General features: G+C 44.3%; 1 protein-coding gene across 1 annotated transcript in view; it reads right to left on the minus strand.

Annotated features, from left to right (window-relative positions):
• Positions 1 to 6,579: 6,579 nt before the first annotated feature.
• The window catches only part of lcor (ligand dependent nuclear receptor corepressor), a 65,902-nt gene continuing 44,671 nt past the window's right edge, over positions 6,580 to 27,810 (minus strand). The window contains exons 4-7 of the mRNA XM_035637890.2: positions 26,193 to 26,325; positions 19,559 to 20,044; positions 16,654 to 16,744; positions 6,580 to 11,015 (exon numbers count right to left, since the gene is read on the minus strand). Coding sequence (XP_035493783.1) covers positions 9,869 to 11,015; positions 16,654 to 16,744; positions 19,559 to 20,044; positions 26,193 to 26,325 — 1,857 coding nt within the window. The 3' untranslated portion in view covers positions 6,580 to 9,868. The remainder of the gene's footprint in view (positions 11,016 to 16,653; positions 16,745 to 19,558; positions 20,045 to 26,192; positions 26,326 to 27,810) is intronic.

Here is a 27,810-nt window from a genome sequence, read left to right on the forward strand (position 1 = left end):
TAACCGAGGAAGGTTCCAGACCAAGGATGTTCACAAATCAAAAGACCGAACGCACATGAGTATGTGAAAGTGGTGTAGAAAGCTATGGAACCTCCACCGGGTGCTACGGACTGCATGGCGAAAGACGCAACAGGAGAAAACAAAGACAAGAGATAAAAAAAAAAAATGTCCATGAGATGAGTGTTGATGGACAGGATCTGACAATGTGTGGAGGTTGTCAAGGTTACATGGATTTCTTTTCTGAGGTATTCTGTGTTGTATTTTTTTTTTCTTTACATTTTTGCACACCAAGAAACACCGAGATGGACAACGATATCAAAGACTGAAAGAGAGAACGCTCGAGACTGCGTTCCCAAAACGGAGATTGAGTCAAAGTACTAGTTTTTTTTTTTCTGTTTTTCATTACGAGCAGCTTTTCCTTAACTTCCACAATTGGGAAAGGCAACAAGTCCCAAGTCTTACAAATTAGATCTCCAGAGGACCAACGAGCTGGACGAGTTACGTGAGCTCTGTGTGAGCCTCCCCTGCCAAGAGTTATTCATATTTACAATCCTTGCTGTTTTATAAAGCACTGAAAAGGTATTTGGCTGAAAATAATGTACAGAATCAGTCAAAAACAATTTAAAAAAAGGCTTTTTGAAGACTCTTTGAAGTGATGTGGAGTCAACTTCAGCCAGATGAGTGTGAAAGCTTTCTGTTTGGCAGTAGGACTCGCCTGCATGACATTTAATCTTATGTACTCTTTGACAGACCCTCTCACCTGCCAAACTTTCTGGCTGACAACCGAACTCTGATATCTGCTCAGCGAGAGCTGATCCGTCTGACCTGGCTATCGATCGCGCTTCGGAGCCAGTGTTTGCTCCACAGCTCGACTGGGGTCGTCTGCATGTAGTGTGGAATTCACAACTGAAAGGTAACAGAGGTGCTCGTCAACGTTCAATTTCAGAAGAAGTGATAACTCGAAAGACAGCAGAAAGAGAAGCTACAAGAGGATCACAGCGATGCACTGGCAACTTCAACAAAACACGAACCTGCTCATTAGCCGATTTTTTTTCTCCTTGTTTTTCAGGGGTTTTTTTAAACACAGAAACTAGGAAGCCGAGCCCGTTGCCCTGACACATCAAAACAGGAGATCAGAGACATCATACAACATTAACGCCCCAAACCTTTAAAATATTGAACTCTCTCTTCTGTGGAGGGCTGAAATATTAACCAACCGCCAAACATACTGCATGTACTGTGTTTAGTATGTTGATGTGTTTTTCTCTCTGAATATTGCAGCGGATAATCGCACCCTCTTGTTAATGAAGGAACCTCAAGCCCTGTCCAAGTCTGCAAGTCGCTCATCAGAGGAGAGCGAGCGAGCGAGGAGAGCGTGGCAAAGCCTCTGTGAAAAGATTAAAAAAGAAGAAAGGGTGGAGGCCCAGAGGCATCTGGGTTGTGGATGTAACCTCCGAAAGGTGGCAGTGAGGTTTTCTGTAAAGGCCTGACGAGGAGCGAAGGGACCTGGGTATGCCCAGGAACATCCCATCTCTCCTGGGATAAACGAGGGCCTGTCAGCCCCGCTCACGCTCCACTGACCAAGGATGCCGAGAGGGTGACACATAAATAAGGGGAAAGAAGGCGGTTTATGAGTTTTCATCAAAGTAAGTGACAATAAAATCAAACAGTGCTCACGGAGGTGTGGAAGGGATGCGTGGCCCTACTTGGCCACCTATGGCAGTGCACCAGCATCACGTTGGCATATCTGGGAACTTGAGTGACAGGACAATCAAGATCAGACACATTGCTCGAGGGAAAACAAGAAGAGGAGATTACAATGGTCGGCAGAGGATTGGAAGATACTGTCTTAGAGGACTGCCAGTGGGAGGCCTGACCGACCATTCAGAGCTGCACCCAACTTTTTATCAAAACTCGTTCCAACCGGCAAACCTGAACTCAAATGTTTGTAAGGCCTAGGAATGCTGAGAAATGCTTGTAATGTACTGGCAGAAAAAAGGACTAGTACGCCTGCCCGACTCCCTGAGGCAGTCTGCTCCTGAACGGTTCCCTACGGGCGACTCCTCAAGACAGAGTGAGGTAGCAGAAATAACAGAGACCATCTCTGAGAGACGGACTCATGCCCGAAGATGCTCGTGCGTCCAGAGCAAGAGTTTTAGAGGTATAACGGGAGGGAAAGAGGTCACGAAGAACATTTGGATAAACTCAGACAAAACCTGAAGGATCAAGACTAGAAGCTGCACCAACGCATCGGGACTGGCACCTTCTTGCAACAAAAGAGCGGCATCATCAGTTCTGCTGAATTCTCAGAACTTGAAACTCACAAAAACAAACAAACAACAACCTCCGTGCTTGTGTGCAGAGATGCAGGAGATGAAGCGGTGTTAGCAGAGTTCAGAGCCACAGAGACCAGCTAGTCCAAGTAGGTGGCTCGAGAGGGCCAGACACACCTCCACATGGGGAACAATGCTGCAAGATTGTCATGGCAACACACAAGGGCACCTCGTGAAATGCACTCCAGAATCCCTTCGCTCAGCCCTGGTTTTGCGGTTTCTTTTTAAACTTACTTTTCAACCTGCACACCGAGTTTGATAATTTAGTCCCTAATAATCCCCTTCGCACTCTAAGTGGAGCTTCAGTCGTTCGCATGTGCTGGGAAATTTCAGCATCGTTCCATTAAAAGCCCGCTGTTTAACTGTGGCGTGGGGGCGGCGTCGGCGACCTTCAGCGGCCTTTATTCTTCTCCACTTCACTTAGATTTTCGTCCTCGCGCTCCTCATCCACCTCCTCAGACCGCCGCGTCTATCTGGCGGTCTGTCTGGCAGCACGGAGGCGGAGGGGTGAGACGGATGCCAGCACCGCGGGCTCGACGGAGGCGAGAACAGCCAGGGCGTCTGCACCACAGGCGCTTCGCAGCAGAGACCGCTCCTTGAATTCTCAGGAGGGGGGTTAGATTATACGTGATTAAGAAACCAACCCTTAAAGATTAGATTTGAGTTTTCAAAAGGCACTCTCTCGCTTCCACTGATTGAAAAACAACACGCATAGTGTATAATCACCGATTCTCGGCAGCACCGTCGCGCTGAATGTGAGCGAGACGTTAAGTGCGGTCCATGTTTTACATAATGAGACGGGGAAGGAATTTGGATTATGTCAAAGAAGGTTAACCAGGCTGCAGTTAGCAATTAAAGAGTGCGGTTTGAAAACACATCCAGCCCGATACAAATATTCAAAATCAGTTTGTTGGGTAGACATTGCATTAAAAGGGTGAATTCATAGTTTAGTTTATCAAAATCCTGATCTACTTTTTTTTGTTTTGAGGTGAGACCGCGTGCTTTTACCGTTACATTCCAACGCGACGACAGTGAGCGACGGTGGCGTGTTGTGTTGTTCGCTGAGAGGCGTGTCTGGCCTTTAAGATCTGTACTCAGCTCTGCTTTCAAAGCTGCGCCGCTTCAGAGCAACTGCTTGTCACGTCTTCTCAAATTCTTTGACATTTACAACACTTGGCATCACGGCGGAGGAGATGCACATTTATTTAATTTTTTTTTCACAGATCTGTTGGCGCCGCTTTGACAAATGTCTGGGGAAGAGAAAAAAACAACAACGATTTGTACAGCGAAGATTACAACTGTCAGTGCATCTGCTGGTTTCTCTTTTTTTTTTAAATAAAACCTGCGCTGAAATACAAAACAGAGCTTGTTGCAAGAAAGTGACAGTCCTCTCGGATGCGTATGGAAAAATACAGAAGTTTCTCAAACTATCCACTGAAAAACCGCCCGAGTCCAAGACTCAGATCCATCCTTGACCGCGAATCCAAACAATGATATCAACTACTGCTGATGTTCTTTGCATTCCTGTGGTAACTTCAGAACGTTAATAAAGAATCCCATCTCTGGCGCCTTGATGGACCAGCATGCAATGCAGCTACAAGTAGGACTGTGCGATATGATGTCATGATGCGTGTCGTTACTCAAACCTTTCTCTCAAACGTTTGAATTGGAATAAAAAATTTTGAGGATTTTTTGGAACAACGAAATAATGTTTTTCTACCATCACATGATATCTTGAGAAATTGTCGAATCGCACAGCCCTCGCCACAAAAACCAGAGCAACAAGCACTTTTCCACCCAATCAGAAACCGACGCAGCCTGAGCTTCACAATATTTGAACGTATCTGCGGCGGCAGAAATAGACGAGGCAGTTTGACGGGACAAAATATTAAAAAGAGAGAATATCAAATTCCAACAGGGGTGATTTTCACAGAGGCGGTGCCAGCAGCGCCGCGGCGTGTCAGACCGAACTCGGCCAGCGGGGCTGATGTTGTGCAGGCCGTGGACAGAACACGCCCACCTGCTTCTAAAAGAGACACGGCTTCATAATTATACATGTAACCTGCCCACACAGAGAGGGGCTACCTGATGAGGAGGGAGAGTCGCTGTGGGTGCGTCATGGCGCTATATATATATGTGTGTGTTGTGTGTGTGTGTGCGTTCTGCTCTTCCACGGCTGCGTGTGCTCGAGACGAATACGGCGTTGTATTCACAGAAAACCTGGACAATTCGAAAGGAAAAGGAGAGAGAACGACGCCATCAGAGTGACGACGACGACGACGGCGAGGGTTATTCAAAAAACTGCTTCCGTTGAGTTACATCTAAAAAAATCTGGAAACAAGCCGTACTAAAAGTCCTGAATCTTCTTTGTGTGTTTTTGTAAGAACGTGTGTTTTTTTAATATACAATCAGCTGCTAAGAAGTGGTCCGACCTGAGGTACTAGTGACAACCAGATATGCAGCGTGACCGAGTCGAGGACCAGAAGAGAGGAGCGTGGCAATCACACGTTATGGTTCTTTCTCTTCCCGGGCGTCTACCAAGTGAGGTTACAGTAGTTGCTGTTCAAGATTTCTCTTTTCTTTGTCTTTCACTCAAAAGAAAGAAAGAAAAAATCTAATCAAATACACCTGAAAAGCAGAAGAGGAACCGACTGGCTCCCCCCCGGAGATGTCAAATAAGTACATGTATATCCATTGGTATAGAGTTTTTCATTTCCGTCGTATAAAGGTACATTTCCCTGTGTGGGGCGGTTGGGTTGTGTTTTTTTTTGGAATGCAGTGTAAAAACTTTTGGATAGAATATCATTTTTCATCAGCAGATGAAAAGGAGGTTAACTTGTCCACCTGTCCCCTGCTCGCCCCTCACGGTCTCCCATTCCTTTAGGTTTGAGGAATAATGAAAAAATAGAAACAACACACAAAAAAAAAAGAATCCCCCTGTCGAGTTTCAACCTGGAATTATGTTTCACCTCAAAACGCACAATAAAGCAACAAGTGAACAAAAGCTCACAGCAGGGTGGGACCCTCCCGACTCGTCGCCTCCAGGCTGAAACCAGACGACCGATCCAGAAATGTTTCGGGAGCAACGAGAGGTTTGCGGCCCCCGCCCCCCGCCCACCTTCCCCCACCCCCCGCCTCCGTGCCAACCCCCGACCACAGCTAAGAACAGGAATAGCTGTACTCTCCCCGCGGGGTCTTCTTCTTTTTCCTTTTTCCTTTTTCCTCGTCAATCTCTTGCTCTTTATATAATCCCATAAGGTTTCGTTGTTGCAAAAAAAAAAATTCCTGAAGAGGTAGGGTGGCAAATATTGGTCAGTCAGACACTTGAAGCGTCTCCCTCCTCCCTTCACGAGAGGGAGGCGAAACAAAGAAGAGATAAAAACAAACAGATAATAATAAAAAAAGAGAAGAAACAGCAGAGGATACTATATTTCCCAGAGTATCGGCTATCCCTTCGCCAGGCTCCCAGGTACTGTAGGGACATCAAAGTTACGAGGCACGGAAAGGAGTCATTATTCTGAGAATGAGGTATAGCACTTGGTCTCTGCTGACCAAGCTGACATATAGTTAATATATATATATATGTATATATATATATGTGTGTGTGTATATATATGTGTCTATAAATTACATCTAGTACAGGTAGTTAAGTCTGCGCCATTTTTTTCCGACTGACAAATATTGCTGCCCATCCCATCGGCTCGATCCTGAGACATTTACAGTACTGAAGGCTACTGTTGTTCACGCCTGCGTCGGAAAACAACTGTGTTTCCAGATGCGAGTGGCGCACAAGTGGAAATAAAAGAAAAAGTTAAAGGATGAAAACAACAGTCTGTGGGGAAAAAAAAAATAAGAAGAAAATAAGAACGGACGGTGCCATCTTCTTTCTTTTTGCAGATCTCTGTTGTGGTGTTGTTGTAAGAAGTTTACGTGAAGAGTTTCAGTCCACTACATTCATTGTGTGAGTATTTGTCGATATATGTGTATATAAATAGATACATACTGTACTGCTCTCTTAAGGATATAATAAAGTTTTGGGGGTTTCTTCAGAAAACTGCAGTGAGACTCGGAGGAGGAGGAGGAGGGACTTGTTCGAACATGAGGATCCGTTAACCACGTGACCACAAACAATCAGGAGAACCCAAGAAAAAAATTTGAATTAAATAAATACATATAAACCGTAAATGGCATGCACCTCAGTAGATCAGATCCAGCTTGAGAATGGGACTTTCTTTACAAAACAACATTTCTTAGAAAGCAGTGACAATTTTTTTTCTTTCGCCAATTGCACAGTGAGGGTAGGGGGATTTTTTTTTTTTTTTTTTGTAAATGATTTAGAAGATTTGTGTAAATTATACACAGAGATCGTTTGGCCCCTGGAGGAATCGCCCCTCTCAGGGGGAATTCGGTGTAAGTGCTGTTGGAGTTCATCCATGCAAACCTGTGCTTTAAGTGCCAATTACACTACGTCTACACACACACACGTATATATTTTTTACATTTACTAGCACAAATCCATGCTTTTACATGCTTTACATGATTTGTTTGTTCTGTTCGAGTAGCGGGCGGGGGGGGGGGGGGCCTTCGTGCCTTTTCACAAGAGGCGTGTTCACGACAAGTGCATCTGTTTTCAATATCGGATCAGTGCGTTGTCCTTCGCTGGGTCCGACTCGACGCGCACAAGAACCTTTTAGACACTTCCAAATGCTCGGCATTGTCAAGTGTTGGGACGCATTTCATGCATGATGTCCTGCCGGTTATTCTGTCGGTCCGGAGGGGGTGCGGGGGGTCTTTCCGTTGAGTGCGCCAATTACTGTACGATGCCAATCAAGCCGAGGAAGCTGACAGACTCCAGCGGGGGCGATGAAGAGATTGTGTGCAACAGGTAGTAAAAGAGTCTAATTCTCGAGATTAATTGACTTCAAATCCTTTTCAGCATAAATAATCCGTTTTTTAGCCTGACGCCCAAAATCAGCCAGTAGGAAGTGGTGCATGCCATTTCTTCAAGAGAATAATCAAAAGAAAAAAACCAAAAGGAAAAAACCCAACAGATCAAATAAATTAAAACACACGATACATTTCTAACGGAGCGAATCGTCGTCGTCATTTCATCGGAACACAGATTATAAAGACGCCACACGAGCACCAGGCAGCGTCAGGAGCGAAGAGCAACATTTACCACAGAGCAAAAACCCCCAAAAAACCAACAACAACCCAACGGCTCGTTTCATCTCCTTCAATGATTCCCTGATGGGAAAACACAGATAGAGATTTTTCCTTTTTCTTCTTTTTCATTCCACCCGTGTCCTCTGAGGGGTTTTCTCTCCCCGCCTGCTTAAAACGTGATGAGATAGTCTTTCTGTCCCCGGTGCTTCAGCGGTGAGCGGAGGGGGAAAGCGACAAAGACGACACGACACAAAACTCAACATGTTCAAGCTGTTTTTTTTCTTCTCCTTCCTCTTTTTGTTTTAATCTGCGGAGGTAAACAAGAGGGCGAAGAAGTTTGGGTCCAAGCTGCAGCTTTTCTGAAAGTCTTCACACACTAAAGCTTTTTTTTTTTTTCCTCTTCCATCTCTCTGCCCTCCGACTCCATCCCTCAGAGAAGAGCTACACGACATGCATAACCTCCGACAGATGTTTCTCGCTCGTGTCTTCGTAATTTTTTTCCTCTCGGAAAAGTGCCATTTTAGAAGTTCGATTCCCAAAACCCGTCGTCGGCGCGCTCTGTCCCCGTTCTGTTTCGTGATTCGTCAGCAGGTCCGTCTGCCACGTAGACTCACGCCGCACACAAGAGCATTCATCATTGGTGAGAGGGCGTGTCGTCCTCCTCCTGTCTGTCAACTATTAGGTCCAAGAGGAAATTACCGTATATGAAAACCAACATCGTCTGTCTCAGTTACCCTGAGTTAAAAATGAGGAGGAAAGAAATCACCCAGAATCACGGATTGGCTTTTACATAATCAGTCATAATAACTTATAATATATTAAAATCTGCATTTTCCCCCACCCCTATCATCTAACACCTCCCCCACTGCATATCGCCCCTCCCCCCCTATAAATGCACATTGTTGTAGTAAACTGCCTCTAAAACTGTCTTTGACGTTTGAGGGATAAAAACTCATCAGCTAAGCTGCTTCTGCTTAGTTTGATTAGAAAAGGAAAATAAACCCAAAACATCAGAAATGTATTGTTGATAGCGAAGACTAGCTAAAACTCATTAGCATAGGCTTTAGCTAAAACCTTGTGTAGGATAGATAAATAACTGTATAGCAGCAGAGTTTCACATTCTGATCCTAAAAGGCCTTCAACAGGTAGAGATCACCATGAGGGGATGAGCTCACTCCAGTCACCGTTCGGGGGGGCAACCTGAAGGCATCGCCGGCATTCCAGGATCAGCAGTGAGACACTGATGGGAGGTCCACGAGGTAGCATTCCGCCTTGAGAAAAAACAGCTGATCCACGACCAGATCACCCCCTCAACTTGTCCATTGGCAAAACAGAGGGTTTTCTAAAAGAGCCTCCCGGATCTGATCGTGGATCAGCGTTACACAGGCGGCGTGCACCCCTGAACCCATTGCGAGGTTTGCGACTGGGCTTCGGAGACAGACCATAATAAGTGCATGATGCGAAGGGCAACAATGCCGAGGTAACCTGGTCTGTAAAGCGCCAGACCCAAGAGTGTAGTGCAAAAGAAAGCAAAACAAATCAAAAACGAAAAAAAGGTAAGAGGAAAAGAAGTCAGTTGTAGAAGTCAGTAGTCGTCCACTATACTCACAAACATGCATCCCTGAATGACTTTTGTGTGTCTTTTTCTCTTTCAAAAGAAAGGACGGGTCAATGTTGCTTTCATTCGCACAGATATAAGCAGAATGTCTTAAAAGGAGGAAAAGAAAAGCTTTGCAGTTAAAGCGTCATGGCTACCTGGCAATAGGAGAACGGGTTTTTGATTCAGAACCCTGGTGAGGAATATCAGTGGTGATGATTAAAACTTTACAGTTGGCTGCGAATAGTAGAATAGACAGTTCACTTACCAAAATGGTCAGTAATCCATGAGAGAGGGGGAGTGGTAAAGGGACAAATTTGTGAGTTTTGTTTTTTTAAAGGAGTCAATTTTCAACCTTCCCCTCATTTGCTCCCCAAATTGGAATAGTCCACAAAGCCCAGACTGCATTTACAAGCAGCAATGGTTCAGTGTTTCAAGTTCAGAAATAGGGGCGATTGGGTTTTTGGGCTAGGGATTATCAGCATGCTTAAGGAAATTTCATCAATTGTCATTTAACTCATGTCTTTAGCGGCATTTGTTCAGCCCCTGGATGTGGAAGCCAAACAAATACTTGTACGGCGTCGCGTAAGGGGACGCCGGTCAAATACCATCCGATTAGTTGTTTCTCTCCAGCTTGTTTTAAGAATCCTCCTCATATTATCCCTGCGTTTGTGCTCACCCAGATACTGCAAAGGAAATTGGCACAAATAAAGCCCCATCCGTTTTCAAATTACTTAAAGTCATTAGACTGAGGTTTACATGTGTAAGTTGTTTAGTCGATTGGTTTGAAATTGTCATCAATCTCTTCTTTTACATTGTCCTTGAGCTCCGCGGCGGCCAGTGGCGGGCCGTCGTCTTGTGGGGTTGAGGTGGGCGTGTTCTCCGGCTCGGTGGGAAAATCCTGGCCTCCGGCTTCCATCTTCATCATGAGCTTGAGCTTCTTCTTTGGGGGGTTCTTCAGGGTTCCCATGCGCTCCTTCACCTTGTACTCTAGGGTGCTGTGCGGTATGCCATACATGTTCTGAGCCTTGGACACGCTCATCTTCCCGTTCATCACTACGGCTATGGCCTCCTCCAGGATCTCGCTGTTGTACTGGCGATAGCGGCCCCTCTTCTTTCTTGGCTGCTTGGAGCTTGGGTCCCCTTCCACATCGGAGGTGGAGTACGCTGGCCCGGAAATGGAGTGCTCCAAGTCAGAGCTCCAGTAGTCGGCGGCCCCGTCCAGCAGGCTCCCAAGGCTTGATCCTCGGCGATTTTGCTTGGGCAGGATGGCTCTCAGCTTCCGGCTCAGGTTGTTCTCCACACCACCTCCAACCCCCATGGCGCCATAGCCATACAGTTCAGAGGCATGGGAGTCCCAGGAGAGATCCATGCCCCGAACCTGGGGGATCTTTAGGTCAACAGGAGGTGAATGGCCCTGGTCTCTCTTGCCATCAATTTGGTGGTGGTGTTGGGCCTTGGAGACCTGATTGTGGTGGTGGTGGTGGAGGGAACTCTTGATGGAAAAGGCTCCGTGGTGGTTGAGGTGGTGATTCTCCAGGAATGTAGGCAGGTCTTTGAGGTCGCTGAGGGCCCCGCTCAGAGCTCCACTGGCCTGTTTTAGCTTCATCAGGCTTTCGAGGTGGGCCTTGCTTCCCCAGAAAGAGGAAGAGCCCTTCTGGCCAAGCAGGGAGTGAGCCTGCCCATGATTGAGCAAGCCGGCTGACTCTAGATTAGCCAATGAAAGAGCAGCAGGCTGGCTCAGCAGTAGGTGCTTCTGGCTGAGAAGCTCTTCCTTGATACGCAGTGACCGGGCCAGTGGGGGCTTAAAGGAGTTGGAGCTGACGTAGTTCTCCCTCAGTCCGTCCTGCAAGCTTTTCTGCAGAAGGCCATCCTCCTCATCCACCTCTGGCACAGTATGTTCCACTTTGACGGAACGTCTGGATGGAGAAAAAAAAGAAAGAAGAGAATTTAGAATCAGTGACAGACATCTCAATTTAAGACATGACTGATTCTCCGCTCCAAGTTTGATACATTCATTATTTTCCAATTTGAGATTATAGTCTGTACTGTATTCATTGGAACTGGAATTGGAGAAAAAACAAACTAAAAATGACCTTTGCTAAATCATTATTTAGTGTCAGTTATCCCAAATCACAAAGAATATAACAAAACCACATATTCATTATATTTGAGAAAGAGCAGCATGTTTTGCCAGCAACAACATTTTGAGATAAACCACAGAAGTTTTCATCATTTATTGTTTACTATTACTTGATCCTTAATGAAATCCTTTGAAAGTGAGTCTGTAGATTGTCCAGAGAAACTGAGGCAGTGGAAAGACGTAGCTGTACTGAGCAGTTTCCTCCAATTTGGCATTTTACCAGAGGGGAAGTGGAGCTGCCTATATCCACAAAGACCTGTTGAATAAATCCAATAAATCAAACCTAAGAAATATCTTGTGCATTTTTTTTATTTCAAGCAAAACATTAGTAGGCTTAGGTGGACAAAACAGTCTTCATACACATTGTATTTCTCAGCCCTTTGCAGTGACTCTACAAGTGCATTCAGACTTGGAGCAACATCAGGACCTGTGTTACAAATCCACTTGCAGTTCCGCATTTTCGATTCCACCAGCAGAACTGTGGCGAAGTCTGCAAGGATCTCAGGCCCAGAAGGACTCAACTAGTAGGGTTTATGGCAATGACCAACCAGGAGTCTTCACAGAAGAAGGCGAGGCGAAGATCAAGTAAGGGTCAGAATGTCAAGTTTTACTGAGCCACACTGTGGCGTCTGAGGTAGGACATTCTTCGCAAACAATGGGGAGATTGCAACCAGGTGCTGCATCATGACAACGTGCCCGCTCACAGTGTGTTGTCGCTCCACATCCAACCTAGTCGCTCCAATTGGTTCCAATCGACTTCTTCCTCAAATGGAAATTCAAGCTGAAGGATCCATTTGTGGACGACATCCAGCATGTGTCGCAGATGGTTCTTGACCAAACTTACAGAATGGGAGCGTGGCAAGAAAAAGTAAGATAATACCATACGTAGCAGCGGTGTCTGCTGAGCTAATCAATAATGTAACAACAACAACAACAAAAGAGTTGGGAGGAGAAGATTGAAAGCAAGGACACAACATGAGAAGCAATAACCGTGGTTTTAAAGCCGACTACACACTCTGGGTTATGGGAACTCTTTAGATTCAGCCAAATGATCTGATCCACATGTATTCTTCTTTTATGGATTTTTTATTTATCAAGCTCATGCACACTCTGGCTGATGTTTTTTTCTAGGGAGCAGATATAATTTAAGACTACTTTCCAAGAAAACATTTCATTTCACAGTAGATCATTTCTTGAATTAAATAAAAAGCAGAAATAACTTGATATCAAAACCAATCAATCAGAAAGACAAAAAATAGCAAACCAAGGTAGATTCCTGGTGCTAGGCAACGGCACTGAGAAATGTGACTGTTGAGTTCTGCCCACAGTTCGTACATTAACATATTAAAACACTTTAACAGATTAATTAAACTGTCCCCAAGAGTTGCGAGAAGATATCGCTTCACAACTACATTTTAAAAAGGAAAGCGTGATATGATGTGCAATTCCTATGTCTTATTTATATTATTCTTTACATCTTAAATTGATTTTCTAGAATTCGGATGAATGAAGATGCAGTGAACTGAATTCAGAACACTCGCTTCCTCTCTCTTGGAACAAGCGCTGGCCGGAAGCATTGAGCTTTTCAATGTTTTCGAATTTCTGTAAAACCATCTCTCTGCAGCTAAAACATACACTTACATGCAAAGTGCCTGCACTTGAGCCGATGCAGCCAGTGTTCCTGCAGCTAAGTAACTATAGCAACAGGGGAAAAGACTTCTTCTAAAAATGTTCCCTTAGGTTCGGATTAACAGGAAAAAGGCTTGTCAAGTCGGGGGATGGCAGGGTGAAGAGAACCTTGAGGGAAATAGCATCTCGGCAGACGTACTGTATACCGTATTCTGGTGAGCTTCAGTGCAGCCGACTGTGCGATGTGGGGAGTCCCCAGCAGGAGCTTTAAGACAGATTATCACAGTGGGCGGTCTCGGGGCTCATCGAAAACAATACAGGGTTAACGAGAGGCTTTGGAGTCTGCTCTCTAATAGAGCGCTCGGTTACTGTAGGCATACAGTCATCGGGGGAGGGCTGCACCAGACTCCAGTGACGGTGGATCTGAGGATTCAATGTGAGCAGAAAATTGGTGCAAATAAAAAAGACCAAAGGAAATAAAGGTACACAACACGGGAGGATCCTGATCGTTGTTCCTTATGCAACAGTGTGAATGTTCTCAAATGCTTTTTGAGGCATGGTCGTATTATCCTTGAGCTCATTTTTAATCAATTCGTTAAAAAAATGTCAGGCTCGTAGTATAGATTCTACTGCAGTCCGGTCATTTGGGCAAGATCCTCTGAAAAGGCATTTGAACAACGGTAATACATTAAGTTTCAATCCCAATTAAAGATCTAAAAACAATTAAAATGTTATTCTGTCATGTGAAACATGGTCAGGAGATTTTTTTTCTTTTAATTAAAGGCCAGAAACATGTAATGGACTCGCTAACCCTGCCGTGTGCTTTTGGGGGTTGTTAGCCTGTCAAATACTGACTTGGTGTTAGTGGGGGTGGAAACTCAGGCTCCACCTCCTCCTGCAGTAAATAATACATGAGCGGATCATTAGAGAGGCCCACTGAGGCTCCGGGCATCAGCTCCTTTGGGACCTTGGAAAACTCCTGTCCTGAGGGGCGCAAGGTGCCGTTTCTGATTGAGCCTATAGGTTTACTCGCCCGGCCTTCGCTTGTGGAGTGTAAGAGCAGGCAATAAGGTGTTAAGACCGGATGCAACATTTGGGGTAAGCCAGAGCACCCGAGGAAAAAAACCTACGCGGGCACGGTCAGAACCAAGAGGCAACCCACCAAACCAGCTACAGATGACATCCAAACCACCACAGCCTGACACCAGACGCCTTGCTAAAGAGAAGCAGTTCCAGCCCCTTAGTCTGATATACATGTTCAATAATTTAGAACGGCCCGTGAAGGATGGCATCAAAAATTTAATTGCCCCGCGGAAAAATTATGATTTCTAGAAAAATTTGAACCATCAAAGGTGAACTAACCATGCTCAATCAGGTCCGAAACAAACGTGGTCATTCCTACAAAACCTTCTCGACTGATGATTTCTGTTGGGTATGAAATAATTTTACTCACTACAGAATATTTGCTAGGATCTGGGAACATAGGGGGTCCAAGGCAGCAACAAAGACAATCAAACAGTCGGAAGAACCACCCCAAAAAACGTGGTTTAGTATCCACTAAACCACTTTTTTGGGGGCGTCCAAGCCAAGTTGACGGTTGTGGTCAGACAGCAGATTGATTCCAAACCAGGAAATTGATCATAGACCTTTACGACGATCCAACACAGTGGCTTAAACTATAGAAGTAACATCCAAGGTTTAATTACCCGGAAGTATATTTTAAAGATCCGGGTTAAATGTCAGGTCCATAACTGAAAAACGTTGTAATAACTTTCTCTCTGTTTCCGTCGTGAATGCAACGCCTCTCACATCTTACAGCGGTCGGAAGGCGTATTCTCTACTGGATCAAAGAGACACTGCCCACATGGTGGGCGCAACTTTTCTATGCCCACGATCCTCCACCACCGCAGCCGCTCGGCGTATCGAACCTCTCCCATAATCCATCTCTGACCTACAGATCAAAAGTATTCCTGGAAATGGCGGCTTCGATCAGCGGTGATTGCCTATTCCCTCCCGACGCAAAGCGCCGAGTACGATGACTGCTGATTCAAAAACATGACTTCAAGGCAGAGAACATGTTCATCAATAAACGATCGGGCGGCAACGCACAGGGGTTTGTCAATAAAGGTACTGACACGGGAGACGAAAAAAGAAAAGCGGTCAAGCCTCCGTCATGTGTTCGACGTGCACTGCCGCTGAACTCTCTCTCTGGGGCGGGCGGGACAATGAGCCGGGATCGGAATTATAAATACCTGTACACAAGTACGCAGTGTGCAACTTTGCCAAGAGACGATGGTAGTTTACGTATCGATCAGCTAAAGGAAACCAATACGTAAGAGATAGAATGTGTGAGACGTGGGAGGCGTTGGCAGGACTCGGCGGTACGCGCCCCCCAAAAATGAAGAAAGACGGACCGGAGGCATGTTACTGTCGAGACCTGCAGATGTTCGGTTCGCTCCTTCTACAAAGTCGATTCTCTTTAGGGCGAACACTCCCAACTATCGACAGGTTGTTCCTGGCCTTTCTGTGACTTGTGAAAAACTGTATCTGTGTAAACAGCACATTATTAGAGCAATAGAACGACGCGCGACGGAACATGAATAACGTACGGCACGACGGGGGGACACGGGAGAAGGGATTTTAATGAGGGTCGAACCGCGTTCAACAGAATTCCTTAAGTTCCTCTGCAGCTTTGAAAATCTTCACCGTGTTGTAGAACGTGTGACAAGTGGGCGATTTAACATCCCTGCCTGTGTTTTTTAATGATAAACTCACAGGAGAAAGTCAAATGTAATTGACATAAAAGAGAAAACAAACACAGTATCTGCAGGGGAAGAGCTGCACGACTGACAAACAGATCAGATCAGTATCTGCAACAGCTTCTGTGTCTTTTTACTGGATACAACTGCACTATATGAGATCATACATGCAAGTGGTAGGAGAGACACTTCCATGCGTTCTGAGCGGAGGTGGACTGAACCCTTGCAGATGTGACGGACCGTCCATCGTTCTGGTGTTTTAACTTGCTGCCTCCCATCAGAAGATTCACCAACTTGTTCTCATCTTTATCTCATGCCTCTTTTATGAAACTGTTCTGTTTTACCACGTTGGATTTAACGTTAACTTAGTATTAGATAATACCTAAAAAGAACATAGTTAGTAGCTCTTCAGCCGAGTTAATGCCTTGATTATTTCCTCAAACGCTGAAGAAAAGAAAACGCGGTCTGGGGAAGGAAAGCTCAACAGCATTGAAAAGGCAAGAAAAAGGCAATAAAAGAAATATCGAGGGGAAAAAAATACAGTTGTCAAAATATTTCCTCCATCGTATCGACATGAACATGCGAAGCATATTCACCAAAACAACGTTAATTACTACGGACGAGAAACCATTTCTGTGACGGATGTCATCTCGACCCCGCCAATCACCAGACGTCATCAGGACGTTGTTCTTCTGTTGGGGGGGCTATATCTGGGCGGACCGTCGTCCGGGAGACGTCATAGTCAGAGACGTCATAGAGACGACTTTTCAACCAAGACGTAGGCAAGGACGTCTTTTCAGTGTCAGTCAACAAACGCCGGCGCCAGTGTCTGTTGACTAAAAGTGAGAAGGTTATGAATCAGAACCCGAGTCGTGACATCATCACCCCGGGCCGGATCTACCACGCAGTGTTATGAACTCACGAGTGCTCTCAGGGAGCCGCTCTAACCTCTCCGGTGTTGTTTTGGGCACATGACCACCGCCGCTCTGCTCACAGTCGCCAGTTTGACTAATCCGGTTGTCTTACCCTTTGACCCCCGATGCAGGGGGGAAGCCGGCGAAGGTTTTGTGGCCGTCTGCGCTGTGGTTCTTCTTGGTGGAGAGGTCCAGGACGCCATCTGAAAAAAGACAAAAATATGTAAAACCTTTGGAAAAACAAAAGTTAACCAAAGATGAACCTTGTTAACATTAAACCCCGACTGTGATTTTGAAAACTCAACTGTTTTCCAGGAAATCTCGAACTGAGACCCGAATGCTATTTCAGGTTTACAGACTGACATTTGTGTCGGTCAAACCTTTGCACTTTTTTTCACCTTTTAAAAAAAAATTGAAAACCTGAAATACAGAAAAACTTTCAGCGCACACGGAAATGGAAACATATGGGTTCATAAAACACACCATCTCTCTTTCTGTGTTTTGCTGCCGTAATCCCTAAAGTGCAGCCGACCTTCTGACCCCTCTGACCCACACAACCCTGTATGGGCACCGGACTCGCTAATCCTCAGAGGCTCTTTGTGGTTTAATCGTACCAAAAAGAAAAACATTAGGTGATATTAGAATTGAAAAAACACTCACTCACACAGTTTCCCTCGGAGGAAACAGGGAAATAATGAATCTGCTCCTGTGAGTCGCAGTATGTGCACTTACACATCAGGACTCAAGAACCATGTGTGTACACACTTTTGGCACAAACACAAATTTTTAATCAAAATCCACTCACTTCCAGTCACAAAACATCCAGAGATGACAACCCACGATTACTTTACAAAACGTGTTACACTAACAAGGTCCTCCTCTGCGCTGAATTGATTCTCATATTTCCAAATCAAAGATTTTAAATCTTGGCAATCACAGAATAATTTGCAGTGTAGAATTCATGGTCGCTGATGGTTGTGATGATAATCAATCAGTAGTCTGCAGTTTTCCCCATAACTGAAGGAACTTCTTGGATGACAGGTGAAACATCTTCAAGTATCAATAAACCACTTCCTGCCGCCCAAAATCCAGGTCGCCCTGGGTTTCAACAAACAGATCCCAGTAAAGTCATGGTTGTGTCCAGCTGATGCACAGAAACCCAGGATTCAGTCTCCGTGTGTCCACTGATTCCACCGCCTCGTCTCTCGACCCTCGGCCGGCGGTGGACAATGATCTGCAGTTGCTGAAATAGCTTCCTGTCGGTTTTGGAAACCCGGTGGATGAGATTGATGAGAAATGTGCCATTAAAACCAAAACTGTGAGCTAAACCCGCACAGGTCTGTGAGTTCATCCCTTCACCTTTTCACATTTGATGCAACTCACTGATTAAGTATAATCACTGATTAATGGAGCGTTGACATTGTAATATTTTCCTGAAACCACATCTATATGTAATTTAAACGAGTGCGTGTGCGAGATCCAGCTCTGAGGATAATCTGACTCACAATTCATCAGAAAGGTGTTTTGTGTTCATGTGTTTGAAAGAGAGAGAGAGATAACGTGTGAGCATGCGGTGGATGTAAATGCCTAAATCTTTTTCTTTTTTTGTAAAAATTACAGAGGCTTACTGTAATCAGATTCCAAAAAGCTGGTATTAAAGCGGGGTGACCGGTCACATTGCGGCTGGAGGCACGAAAGACAGCGCGCTGTCGCTTCAACCCTGCGGCTTGTTTCGCCGATGGAAACACCGACCCCCTGCTGGTTTAGTTTGATTAACCGGAGACTGAGTCCCTGGGCCACGTTTCAGAGCCGGGTGTCATGCTGCCAGGGCTCAATCCAAAAGACGAGGGATGTTCAGTGATCTAGGATCATGAATCTGTGTGTGTTGAGTCTCTATCGTCAGTCTGTGGACAATGTCAAGGAAATGAGAAAAAAATATAGATTCTCAGAGTTTTGTACGTAGGAGTATTAGGGCCAGTCATAAGAAGAAGAAAAATGAGGGGGGAGATTTTGATTATATTCAACATTTCGAGAATGACGTCAAAATGTCGAGAATAAAGCACCAAACAACCGGATGTTGATGTTTTGTTAGCCAGTTTGCTAAGCTAACGCTAGCTGCTAACCAAGTTGTAAAGTTGCGACATTATCATTGACAGGCTGAATCTGGAAGAAACGACGCGGTGACAACGGGTGTTTGCAACATGAACGTCGACGTGTGTCCTGACATGATAACGATCAACTGCAAACAACCGTTGATGAATTATGAGAGGCGTGCAGTTAGCGAAGCTAGCGTAGCTTTGCTAACGCTAGTTAACGTGGATGTGTGACAGCTGAACTGGAACCACCACACGGACGTTTAGGGACATTTCAACTTTAATGTCGACATTTCAACTTTATTGTCGAAATGTTAAATAAATGAAAAAAATCTTCCCCCTCATTTTTCTTTTCTTATGCCTGGCCCTAATACTCTTCCGTAGTTTTGTCATCTGATGTTTAACTCTTGCTTCAAATGTTTACAAGAATCAAGAAAAAAAAAAGGAGAGAAAAATTACTTTCAGCAATTTAAAATGGTTATAATTATTGTGTTTTCTTTGTGGCTGGATTTTATAAATGACTTTAATAGACATCTTTATTAGTTAGTATTTTGATGATTTGATGTACTTTGATGAATTTGCATTGACTTTGTCTTTTTAAGTTGTATTTTATATTCCTGTTTTTGTTTTAATCGTTTTATTAATTGAACAGCATTCAGCGGGAGAAACTATTTCAAAATGTACAATTTCTCTAATTTAATATTTAAAAAAATGCTGTTGAAAGTGTGTGTGTATACCTGTGACAAGAGCAATATGGGGACTATGGTCCTACAGCAACATTAAGAACACTGATTCTATCTTGGGCCAAAAAAGATGGCGCATGAGGCTCCCATCAGGTCAGACATGGGGTGGTCGTGTTGTCGATTAGGAAAGTTAACACAATGTCCTCACAAGGGACAAAGACGAGTGTGTCGTTGCTCTCACCCTGCTGGCTGGGCTCGGCGTCCACCTGGTTCCTTTTCAGGGTGAGGTCCAGCGGGCCGTCTTGGTCGGCCATGAGTAGCTTGCTGAGGACGGGATTCTGTGCAGAGGCAGCAGCGGTGCCTCCTCCTCCGCCTCCACCGTTACTGGCTCCCGTGCCGTTGCTGCTCAGGGTGCAGGCGGGTGCCGAGGCGGCGGCGGCGGCGTCAGCGGAGGCGGGGCTGAGGCCCGGCCCCGGGGTTGGAGATGGGGAGGAGGAGGCAGACGATGGAGGGGAGCTCGGTGCGAGAAGGGCCCCGGGCGGGGAGCAGGGGGCCGAGGCCAGAGACGCCGCTATCGGCAGGCTTTGGTCCTTCATGGTGCCGTTGGGCAGGGGCAGGTCGTCCTGAGTAGTTTTTGAGGTATATTCGGCAGCGAACTGACGGATCATTCGCTGCATGATCTCACGAGCCACTAGAGGAATGTGAGGGTCTGAGAAACTTGGGAGGTCTGCAGAGAAACAACACAGAAGAGGCAAATATATGTCAGCATCCCATCCTCCAGGAATTTGTTCAGTCATTGCCACGTTCAACAGTTTATCCCATTTCATCCAACGTAATCCTGATGCTTTGCTGAAATAATCCCAAAAATCACCCAGAAGCAGCCTAATCCTGCCCGTCGACCACGACGGAGGCATCATGATATGGACAGAGTACGTACGCGTGTACAACAGAGTACTGATCCTCATTCGGCAACTAAAGCTCCCGTTGTGTTTACTTGAAGTTGAAAGATTTTATCCTTTATTCTTTCACAAAAATTCTAGAAGTCTGCTGAGTATCAGAGTAGTTTATAAGAGAAAGTGCAACATTGGATGTTTCTTTAATCTGCACAGGCGTTTTAACAATCCACAAACCAACCCTGTGCTACGGCAATAAATCAATTAATCCATTACTCCATTGACAAAAACAAACAATTTGTTGCTTGTAAACAAATTGAAGCAACAGCCGTTGTCTGGTTTCGGCGTCTCAAATTTTGAGGATGATTTTGTATTATTGTAATTTGAATATGTCGGACTAAGCAGGCACTTTCAAAAGGTTGCTTCGATCTTCTGGCTAATGTGTAAAGCACCATTTCCCACAATTCTCTTAAATTTTAAAGGCTCAATGATAAATCAAAAACATAATTGACCCAATAACTGGTTATAGTATTATTACTAAAGTAGAGCATTTAGTTACTGAAGACCAATGAAATGTATAAGGTGTAAAACGACAAGTGTTGCGTACACACAGCATTAAAATGTATTGTATCATATTGTAATGCTGTTTCCAGTCATAGCAACACGTGATATCACATTATATCACACCAGATTGAACCAAAGCTTTAGTTTTAGTCGTGTGTCTTGTAATTCAGCATTTTAAGTCGTAGCAAGAGCAGAACCAGGACTGTTTGAAAATGTGGCTTGAAAAATCACAGATGTCAAAACATAACTTTCCATTATCCCCTGCTGCGACAAAACAAACCCATATCAAACACTGGTCATGGATCCGACCGGTTTACACACGCTGAGCCGAACGGTGACAGTGACGACACTCGTTTGTCATTAATGCATTAATCTGGCATTGTCCCAGATACGTCCACGTTACTTATCTCTCCGCGACCAAGCAGCTTTTATTATTTGGATTCTTCAACGCTCGCCACCGAGTCGAACCCCCTAAATCCTCCAAACAATACATTAGCTCAAAAAAATTTAATCCTAAAGATACGACAGAAATAATCCCAAAAAGAATCACACATATATTATGTGCTGTGCATAAACACTCATGTTCTGTCCACTTCACTGAGCAAGGTTGAAGCACAACAACGTCGCACAGCGAGTCAACGCTGCCCCCCCCCCCTTTTCCCAGAATGCATCCTGTTTTTAACTCGGCACTGTCGCAAAAAAAAGGAGCAGTGAGCGCCGCAAAGTTAATGTGAGAAAATTACTGTAAAACCACCGATAATCTCCTCGTACTCGTTCACTTGGACGTTTCATTCGTTCGGGTTAACAACAGCCTGACGCTTTTCTGAGCTGCAGACTACAAGTAAACGTCTTGGGAGGTTTTAATTCATTTTAATTATCCTTATTATAATGAGGGCTTCAAACCTATATATATATATATATATATATATATATATATATATATATATATATATATATATAATATGTGTTGTGCAATTGCTCTGGTTCTGGATTTCTGGCTTCATATGACACTATAGCAGAATCATTTCCACATGTTTTACAGATTATACAAACCGCCAACGACGATGAACGCTGGCGACGACGGATCGGAACAATAACCTGAAGACGAACACACAGCAGCAAAAACAAAAAGAGGTGTAAACTAATTATGACAAAGCCTCTTTGTTCCGGGACGTGTTTTTAATAAAAGGCGGCGGCGGTAAGCTCCCCTGAAAGAAGAGGAGATCAAAATATATCCGGCCTGCGATAAACCACCAGCTGCTTTGATCAATATTCAATAAAAACATGACAATTGTTTTAAGAGTATTTAGGCTCATCGCCACTGGATTAATGCTCCGCTGTGGTTTTTCGGCGAAGAGGAGTCAGCGACGGCGATGTCGTGATTAAAGAGTCGATCACTGGAGAACAAGATACATTTTATTTTCCCAGTGTTTGACTCTCGGCAGCGTTTCATTTCAGCTGCGTTCGAGCTCTCACGTTCTTCACCGCCAGACTGTCGCCGTGCACCTGTAACGTAGGTGCTGCTGCCATTTGTAGATTCAATAATCCGCCGTCAATGTCATTTGATTCCTCTGCATGACGTGACTCCGACTCCGGGAATCTTCTTTCAGTTCTACACCTAGTATGTGAATGCACCGCGCGAAAACCCAGGAGGCGCATTCATCTGCTGGACATGCGTCGTCGTTATGCGGCCTCGAACTTTTTCGTCAGGCGCAGGCGGCCACCTCGGGGCGTCTCCTGGGGGAAACCCCCGGCATCCAGCCGACGTAGGTGCCGTGCTTTTGCGGGGAAATGGCCATTGTGCAACACTGCAGGCGTGTGCAAAGGTCCACAAGAGGTCAGGCAGCTGCAAAGTTTGTTAAAGAATATGTCTATAATCATATGTCTGAGTGTTTGTTTCATGTCATTAAGGCGGCATACATAGAGTATGTGTGTTGCATACAGTCGGGCTTGGGAATTAACATCATGTGACAATGCATCCTGGGTATTTCTTTAGCAGCTACTCTACCACAGCAACACGTCAAGCGTCAAGCGTCGAGCAAAAATCAACAATGCCGTCTCTTTTCAAGTGTCTGCAGACGTACATTCAGACACGGCGGCGTTAATGTGATTGGTACTGCTCGGGCATGATTGCTATGGACGACCGATTACGTTGGAGGAGAAAAGGTAGTATGTTTCGATTTGAACGGGAGATGTTAATCTCAGCCTTTGTCTTTAGTTTGCCGTTAATTATCCATCACACCGCAGTTAAAACGCACCACGTTTGTCCCTAAAGTCCAGTGAGGGGACATTTTTTATCATCTAATGTGCACAAGCTCAAGTTGTGGTTGGTCTCCTCCTCTTGTAAGAGACGGGCGGAACCAAGTGACGTCGCGTCACAGAACACGCTCCTGAGCCGCGTTCCTGCCTCTCGTTGAATGTGACACTCGTGTTTGGTTTGCGTCAGCTGATCCGTCTATAATAATAATAATAATAATACATTTCATGTATATATAGCGACATACGTTTGCTTCCTCCCTCCTGAAAAACACACACGACACACGTTGTGCAAATATTCAGACATCCATCAGATGTTTTTTTGGACTGTTTTGTAAATACAATGATATAATATGAAGGTTAATGTCACATCTGCAGTCGTCCATCACTTTTAAATAAAAAATCAGGACTCTGAGTTCATTTAGTTTAACAAGTTAAATAAGCAGTTTTTTTGTATGAAATTCAAATTTAACGTAAATTAAAGTTTTGGTGTCAGTTTTTACTGGAAAATACTACTGTCACACTCGAGGCGACACATTAATAATCTCGCATTGATACGCTTTGGTTTTACCACAAGAGTCTGAGATCTCTCAGTACAAGACTGCATTCATCAAGTGACGGGACAGTGACGCTGGAGTTTTCAAACACTTCAACCAAGAGCTCATAAAGAAGAATTATGATATCAAAGTAATGATGTCGTCTTGATTGACAGCGTGTCCACTTTTGGGTGGACAGTGTTGGACTAGTGATATGAAACGTTTGCTAGCAACATGGCAAATGAGGAGTTGGTGCCGGAAAAGAGATATTCCTCAAAACTGTGTCTTGAACAATGTTGGTCTGTACAACCCCACTCATAACTCACATAATTGACAAACTGGATATTCTCATGTGAACATTAGAAAAGCAGGACCACAGTTTAGATCATCATTTTTGGATTGCCCCCCGAACTAGTGCGGACTGAAGTATTAGTCACATAATGAAGAACAGAATCCAACTTCGATACAAAAACGTTTTAGTAATCTCGTTTAACAAATATTGCTTTTTCCGGAGCAACCAGGCTAACCTATGAAGTTGAGTTGAAATATTTTTGCCATCATTTACGTTATGTGACATTTAAATATTTGTATTTATACCTATCTGCATGTTGTCACATTTTAGAAAAGTTTAAAAAAATCCAATCATGTACTGTAATGTGCATGATTGTAATTTAACATCTTTCGCAACTGTAATTGTTTGTGCTTTAAAACTGCTGCTCCCTTGGTGAGAAGAATAAAACTAAGTGGAGTTTGTTCAATGCTAAATATTCGCTGCAGGTGCAGGAACACGTGTTTAATACTTCTACTGTACATAAACCTTTGTTCTTTGTAAAACCCGAGCCGGTGTTATGACTCATTTTTATAAGCAGTTGTTCATTTTTCACAGCATAAACTGAAACTCGTAGAACTCTTCAACAGAGCATTTCTCTCTTTTCATTTGCGCCTACACATTTTGGACATTTTTTTTCATTCCCCTTCCACCGCGTCTGCCCCTCAGGCTCAAGGTTTATCAAAGGGAATCTTCAAAAAGCGTGGAAAGAATTTACTGTGGCATAACTGCCAGCACCTTCAGTCATGTGCTGCTTGAGCTGGAGCAGGAGCACAACAAAAAAAGTATTGAAAATGCCAATGAAAAGATCTCTAGTTAAAAAAGCATATGCAAAATTCTTCCAATCAGAAAAAACAAACAATGTCATGGTTTATGGAAATGTTTTTTTAAATGGCCTGAAGGTTAATCAGCCCGCACATTGGTCGGGGCTACTGTACGTTTGCATCAACTATGCTGCAGTTTTATATTTGCCTCTCAACATTTAGGCAGCAATCCTCATGTGACCAATTATGCAAAAGTCCTACAGTGAACCTGACATATCCCCTGGTCTGATATCCGGTCCCTACTCAGCCTGAATGTACCACAAGACCTCATCGGATTCAGATCGAGCCCAGGAAAAGGTTCTGTCCTGCTCTGATTAGCACTCTGGTGACCAATCATAGGTCATCTCCAGTCTTGGGGCCTTTTCCTTGGAGTTTTGTGTGCAGTCAATAACATCTGTGACAAATCTCGAAGGTGATCTTATCCTAAGTCTCTACCCTCCCAAAATTCCTCACTGGTATCTCACTATACCACTGCCATGTACAATAACCTACTGCACAGTTTCCCACATGGCCTCTCGCAGTAATCGTGGCACTGTCGGCACAGGTTGAGAAAGTGGGTCGGCCTCTTTGGCCCAGATCTTAACCAGTTTGAGGTCTACCTAGAGGGCAGAGATGCCTTTGTCCCAAATGTGAAACTTTTTGATGAAGTTCCATGCGGTGTCCCTCAGGGATCGATCCGTGGTCCCCTTTTCTTATCCGTTTAGAAACTGCACAGATTATCATGTTATGCAGATGATACACAACTTTACACACCAGTGTCCAACAGAGGCTTGTGTCAGTCCTAATCCACGCATTCTCACGTTTTCACAACTCATTGACGATAAAATGTCAGAACTCCCAAAGTCCACAGTTTAAACTACCTGAAAAACTTCATAGGTCCGTTTTTTGTAATGATTAAACTGATGCTATGTCTCTGTTCTCCCCAACCCCCTAAAAAAACGATATAACTACAACAGATATTCGGACTTATCTTATTATTTGAAAGGACCTAATATACAGTAACCACCAAATTAAGTTCTATATAATTCTCAATTGACGTGACCATAGACTCACAAAGAAAAGATTACTCAGCAGATGAGACTATACTCATAATTTTAATTTAGCAGATTGTCTTTGGAGGCCATCACCAATTTTGGGGCATTAACGGTTTTATATTGAGTAATGCAACAAAAAGCAATATAATTTTCCGCTGTGGCCAATTCTATAAATTTTCATCACTTTCCCCAAGTCTTAAAAGGTCTGGTTTTAACTCCAGTTGCTATGGAAAATAATTACATGCAAGTAATGTCTGAATATAGAATTAAATTTCCGTACAGGGTTCTGATTTCTCATGGGGATTAACCAAATTTTCAGACTCAACCTGTCGGAATATACACCTCTGGATATACCAAGATATTATAGTTATTCATGACCAGAGGGAATGTGGTAATGAGTAAAGAAATGACTGATGAGAGACAGTGTGTGTGTGTCTTACCTTTTCTGTGGAACACAGCATTGAGGAAGTCTTGGGCCTGTCTCTCCAGCCGGCTGATCCGAGACTGCTCGCGCTTGAAGTCTTCACACACGGACAGCACCTGGCTGCCTCCACCGTTCTCTCCGCTGTGGTCCTGCACAGACAAATAAACCGGAGACAAGTCAGAGTCAACACAGCTTTTTAAACACCACAGTTACGATACACACGTTAGCTCCACCATGTCAAACTGTAGACGCGTTGTAGCTGCATAGGTACATGAGGACCTCTACATTCTTTGACCTGAAAATGGTACAAGTCTATGGGTGGACATAGTCAGAGGGGGCGGACCGATAGGGCGAATACCACGAAACGGCAGGTCCCCGGGTTCCACTTCCGACCGGCCGGACCATTTACTGGAATTCATTCCCTTCTCTGAGGTCCGTCTGAGGCCGACGACACCGTACACAACGACAACGAGCTAAGAATGAGGTGGTTCATTGGTTCCCTGCTTGCACATACGTGTCGTCGCGTCTCCTGGAATTCTAAAGATGGCGGACAACGATGTTACATCTCAAGTATTTTATTTTATTTTGCACTTTTAAAGCATTTAAATGCTGCGTTTAACTTCAGTCTGGTTCGCTTCAGGGTTCATAGTCGCTGCAGACTAAGGGGAACATCACACAACAACTTTTTCATAACCAACATGAAGAATACATTGGTTTTAAAAACAAATAATCACAAGTCTTTATAAGGTCAACATAGGTTCCTCTCTTCTGTAGCTTCTCTGTCAAATTTTAATACATTTTAATAACAAAGAAGAAGGAGGAAACTACAAATATAATACAAATCTACCGTACAACCAATGACGTTGTGATCTATTAACAAATTTTTGGCCATGTTTAAGAATTTGAAACTTAAGTTTGTGGAATAAAGGAGTTCTAAGTTAGTCGCCCAGTCTGTTTATGTCTTGTATGTCAGACTGACAATCTGAAGCCCAAACTTATATATGTACCTAAAAAGGATATTGATTTAGTTGTATTATTACAAAAGGCTGCCAAACACGCAGACCGGAGTTATCAAACAGCTCAAGTCTCGAGTTGGCCAACAAACCAATAAAATGACACTACGGGGGCGAAGTGGTGGCAGCAGAGCGCACTTCTCTACCGAGGTGCCATTGTTGGAGGCGGGCCTTCTCCAAGCTCACAGCCAATCAAACGCTTGGTCTTCAAATCGAGGGATTACAAAGAACGGCACCCACAGGATGTGAATCCAGTCTCTTGAGTTGAACAAGGGATTAACACAAACCATTGTTAGTATTGTGGTTGTCAGTTGTAATGAGTGAGTTGCCATTGTCTTTAAAAGCACTGAACGGGGAATGTGTGTGTGTGTGTGTGTGTGTGTGTGTGTGTGTGTAAACGGTAAGAGACAAAGAAACACACACATGGAGATGAGAGTGTGTTTTTGAGGCCGTTCCTCCCTCCCTCTCTTCAATTGAATCCCCCTCCGCCGATCTCAGATCAATGAATCGATGGCTCCCGCCGACCGAAGCTCCTCTGGCATTTCACAAACAAGCAGCCGGTTATAACAGCGAGGCGCAGACAAAGGCCTCCGAGCCCCGCGCAGATTAATAAAAGATGAA

The sequence above is a fragment of the Scophthalmus maximus genome, chromosome 8, assembly GCF_022379125.1.
Source record: "Scophthalmus maximus strain ysfricsl-2021 chromosome 8, ASM2237912v1, whole genome shotgun sequence".
Classification (NCBI taxonomy): Eukaryota; Metazoa; Chordata; class Actinopteri; order Pleuronectiformes; family Scophthalmidae; genus Scophthalmus; species Scophthalmus maximus.